The sequence below is a fragment of the Arachis ipaensis genome, chromosome B10 (genome assembly GCF_000816755.2).
Source record: "Arachis ipaensis cultivar K30076 chromosome B10, Araip1.1, whole genome shotgun sequence".
NCBI lineage: Eukaryota > Viridiplantae > Streptophyta > Magnoliopsida > Fabales > Fabaceae > Arachis > Arachis ipaensis.
Genome location: NC_029794.2, coordinates 32103524 through 32108776, shown reverse-complemented (window position 1 = coordinate 32108776; position 5253 = coordinate 32103524). Strand labels below are relative to the sequence as shown.

Here is a 5253-nt window from a genome sequence, read left to right as displayed (position 1 = left end):
AACGCATCATTCAATGAAAGAAACATACAGCTCATGGTAATAAAATAAAATAAAATATGCAAAAATTAAAAATATGTACACCAACTAATAATTTAGCACACAATTGCAACTCCCCGGTAACGGCGCCAAAAACTGATGCGGGCGGAAATCAGCCAATTAAGAAATTATAGTAAGAACAGCGGTGTAAGTACAGCTCTTAACCGACGAAAATCCGCTTATCAATTTAGAAGGGTTGTCACAAATTTAGAATAAAAATACTGGGAGTAGAAATCACAGGTCGTCTCCCAACGAGTTGACAAAAGGGTGCTATTTTATTAATCAGGAGTTTTCCGAGAAATTTTAAGAGTTGGAGAACGGAAAAATAAATAATTGTAAATTAAGGCAATAAAAACTAAAAGAGATTTATATAATCAAATAAAAAGCCTTGACCGGAGGAATGATTAATTGGAAGTTCTATCCTTGTTGGATTTTCCCAAGTATAGTATCAAGAGGTTGTTTTCACTTAGTTATCCCTTACTAAATAAAGGAAAGTCAAGTGATTGAGCTAATTCTTATTCACAAGTCCTAGTCCTCTCCCTTGGGAAGGATTAGCGTTAGTGCCTAGAGAGTTAGCCAACAACTTCCAATTTAACTAATCATTTGAGCATTCCAACTCAAGGGTCTCCTTTTAATCAACCCCCATGTCAAGTTGGAAATCTACTCCATTGACATGAATATAACGTTCACAGAAATATAAGAAGAAGACATGATAAATTAAATAAAATAGGAACTGAAAATTAATTAAAAGTAAAAAAAGTTCTTCGCATTAATAAATCCCAAAATGCAACATACGTATCTGAACAGGGTCAATAAGTAATCAAAAGAGTAAAGGAATAAGAAAACAAACTAGAATAATAGCAACTTCAACGGAGGTAGTGACTCTTCTCAATATCCAAAGCAAAAGCATAAACTATAAAAACTATGAGTGTGTAGAAAACCTAGAGGAAGAGTGATTTCTCTCTAAGATTCTAATCTAAAATCTAAAAACTATGCGAATGAGAATGTGTGTTGAGTCTCTGCTTGTCCCTTGGCTCTAGTCTGTGTTTCTGGGCCGGAAACTGGGTCCAAACTCGGCCCAAAATCACCCCCAGTGTTTTTTGCGATTTCTGCAGATAGCGCATGTCACGCGTACGCGTCAGTCATGCATGCGCGTCGTTTGGCGATTTTCCATGTCACACGTACGCGTCAGGCACGCGCACGCGTGAGCCATGCGTGCGCGTCGCTCCTCGCTGGTTGTCTCTTTTATTTCTTGTGCTCCTTCCATTTACGCAAGCTTCCTCTCCATCTTCTAAGCCATTCTTGCCCTATAAAGTCTAAAAACACTTAACGCACAGATCACGACATCGAATGATATAAAGGGGAATTAAAATACACAATTTAAAGGCTTAGGAAGTAAGTTTTCAATTATAGAATAAAACTAGGAAGGAATTGTAATATCATGCAAATTGTATGAATAAGTGTACAAGGACCTGATAAAAACCACTCAATTGAGCACAAGATAAACCATAAAATAGTGGTTTATCATTAGTCTTGTTTGACGTTCTCCCTATGTGAAGATAACATGATACCTTCTTCCATTTGCCAGAGCTGACTAAATAGGATGAATTAATCATTGTATGACTAGGATAGAAAGCCTATGTTTTCGATCCTTACCATGAGTGTCTCTCTTTATTAATTGTTTTCTTTAAATCGCTTACTTGATTTATTTTTCTTGCTATCTACTTTCTTATCCATTTATTTTTTTTCCCTTTATCAATCAAACCCCTTGTCCCTTCATAGCCAATAATCATTCACTTCATTGCAATTCCTTGTGAGACGACCCGGAGTTTAGATACTTTGGATAATTCTTTTTTGGGTTTGTTACTTGTGACAACCAAATTTTTTATTGAGGTTTGTTTGTTGGTTTAGAAACTATACTTGCAACGAGAATTTATTTGAGAAATTCTAGACCATCACAACAAAATCCTACATCAACACTTTCCCCAACCCAAGAAATTGTGGGAGCAGTATACTCACTCCAAATGTTCATGCCAATAACTTTGAGTTGAAGCATCAACTTATCACTTTGGTGCAAAATAATTGTTCTTATGGAGGGGGTCCTCTTGAAGACCCGAATCAACAATTATTTGTCTTCCTGAGGATATGTGAAACAGTCAAGACAAATGGTGTGCATCCAGAGATCTACAAGTTGTTGTTATTTCCATTCCCTTTGAGGGATAAGGCATCTCAATGGCTGGAGACATTCCCAAAGAAAGCATCAATACTTGGGATAATTTGGTGAGCAAATTCTTGGCTAAGTTCTATCCACCTTAGAGAATCATCAGGTTAAAGACAGAAGTGCAGACTTTCACTCAAATGGATGGAGAATCACTTTATGAGGCATGGGAGAGATACAAGGCCTTGATTAGGAAATGTCCACCTAACATGTTTAGTGAATGGGACAGACTTTAGAATTTCTACAAGGGCTTGACTCTAAAAGCTCAAGAGGCCCTGGATTACTCTGCAGGATGTTCACTACAGCTAATGAAGACAGCTGAAGAAGCTCAGAATCTCATAGACACTGTGACCAATAATCACTACTTTTATGCTCATCAAAGGCAATGCCAACCAGCTCCAAAGAAAGGTGTATTGGAGCTTGAGGGTGTAGACACCATATTGGCACAAAACAAATTGATGCACCAACAAATCCAACAGCAAATAGAGATGATGGCAAAGAGAATAGATGGACTTCAAGTGGCTGCAGTAAACACAGCAAGTCAACCTTCAAATGGATGGAGCCAAGGTGAAGAAACTTTTGAGAAATACAACTATGAGCAGCAACCAGAGTAAGTCCAGTACATGCATAACACCTCAAGCTCTTCTCAGAATGACTTCCATGGTGATACATACAATTCATCATGGAGGAATCATCCAAGCTTGAGGTGTGGTGATAATCAGAATTCATGGCAAAAGAACCACAATTCCAACAACTCCCACAATACAAATAACCAAAATCACTCATCCAATAGCACTAACCAATACAGAAACTCACAAAACACATATCATCAACTCCACAACAACTCACAAGTTCACCAGAATAACTTCTCCACCCCTATAAATAACTTAAACAACTTCCAACAACAACCATCTCATTTCACACAACCACAACCAAATCCAGACTCTTAGAGAATCTCTAGTCTAGAGATAATGATGGAGAAACTTATGAAAAATTAAGAGATGGCCAGACAAGATCAAGCCATGGCAAATAAAAACCAAGAGGCCTCAATCAAAAACCTTGAAAGACAAATGGGGTAATGGCTAAACAAGTTTCAGAGATAGGTGAGAAGCGAGCAAATGCCTTCCCTAGTGACACTGAAAGCAATCCAAGGGACACAGGAAAAGCCATCAAATGGGAGGAATGCAAAGCAATCACTTTGAGAAGTGGAAAGAAGGTGGAAAAAAAGCCATCACTCAAGAAGAGCACATCAAAGAAGGCTCAAAAGAAGAAGTAAAGGAGCAAAAGCAGGAGCAAAAAACTTCTACACAGGATGATAAGTCAACCAAGAAGGAAGCAGTGAAAGCATACCAACCAATGCTATCATATCCTGAAAGGTTCAAGGGAGAAAACAAAGAGAAGCAATACTCCAAATTCCTAGAGATATTCAAGACACTACACATCAACATCCCTTTTATAGAAGCACTTGAACAGATGCTACTATATGCTAAGTTTATGAAGGAGTTATTGATAAAGAAAAGATCCTTGAGAGAAGGACAAATGGTTGTGATGACCAGGGAATGTAGTGCCATCAACCAGAGAGAATTGCAAGGGAAGAGGAAGGACCCTAGAAGCTTTCATATTCCCTGTACCATAGGCAACATGATAATTGAAAGAGCATTTTGCGACCTTGGTGCAAGCATAAATCTGATACCTCTATCCTTGATGAAGAAGCTTCAAATCCATGAATTAAAACCCACACAAATAGCTCTCCAAATGGCAGACAAATCCATTAAGCAAGCACTTGGAGTTGTGGAGAATGTATTAGTAAAGGTAGAAAAATTTTTCCTCCTAGCTGACTTTGTTATTCTAGATATGGAGGAAGATTACAACACTCTCATCATTCTAGGGAGACCCTTCCTAGCTATGGACAGAGCATTAATTGATGTTGAGAAAGGAGAATTGATGCTGAGAGTGCATGAAAAGCATATAGTGTTCCATGTCTTCAAGAGTTTGCAAGATCTCAATCAAAAAGAAGAGTGTATGAAGATTGATCTGAGAGATCCAAACTTGAAAGAGGCACCTGATGAGTCACTCCCAATGCACTTAAGCTCATGCTGGAAAGAAAGGGAAGAGGTAGAACTGCTGCAACAAGCTCAAGGAGTTGAGGAGGAACTACAACCAAAGCATCCACATGAAATCCTCAGCAAGAACCTTCCAACCATTGAGACTCCAAAATATGAACCACCTCTTAGAAAAGAAGAGAATCCCAAGAAGAAAGTGCTAAGAGGATGGAGAAACAAAAAAATTCCCACTGAAGGCCTCATACCAGGAGACAAAGTGATGCTAGCTTACCAATCAATGGAAACATCTCCACATTTATCTGGATACTACACAGTGAATAAAATCCTCTCACTTGAACATGTAGAAATCATCAAGAATGATACTGGAGGAAAGCTGGTGCACGAATTGTGAATCACACTTTTCACAACTAGTACCACTAACCAGCAAGTGCACTGGGTCGTCCAAGTAATACCTTACGTGAGTAAGGGTCGAATCCCACGGAGATTGTTGGTTTGAAGCAAGCTATGGTTATCTTATTATTCTTAGTCAGGATGCCAACAACAGTGTTTTTCAACTTCAATTGTAAAGAGTCAAAGGGCATAAATATAAATACTTATTGTGCAATAATGGTCCAATGGTCCAAATGCTCTGTCACAGCACGGCTAATCATCTGTTGGTTCTCGATCATGTCGGAATAGAATCTCTTGATTCTTTTGCGTCTGTCACTACGCCCAACAATCGCGAGTTTGAAGCTCGTCACAGCCATTTAATCCTTGAATCCTACTCAGAATACCACAGACAAGGTTTAGACTTTCCAGATTCTCATGAATGCCGCCATCAATTCTAGCTTATACCACGAAGATTCTGATTAAGAAATCTATGAGATACTCATTCAATCTGATGTAGAACGGCGGTGGTTGTCAGGCACATGTTCATGGATTGAGGAAGGTGATGAG

General features: G+C 38.6%; 1 protein-coding gene across 1 annotated transcript; it reads left to right on the top strand.

The window, feature by feature from the left end:
• Positions 3428-4708, top strand: LOC107620485. Its single transcript, XM_016322635.1, has one exon. It carries the CDS (start codon positions 3428-3430, stop codon positions 4706-4708), a length of 1281 nt encoding a protein of 426 aa, XP_016178121.1.

Bases quoted from the DNA above. Each gene is read 5' to 3' on its own strand.
- LOC107620485 (XM_016322635.1), top strand. From the start codon at position 3,428: ATGGGAGGAATGCAAAGCAATCACTTTGAGAAGTGGAAAGAAGGTGGA.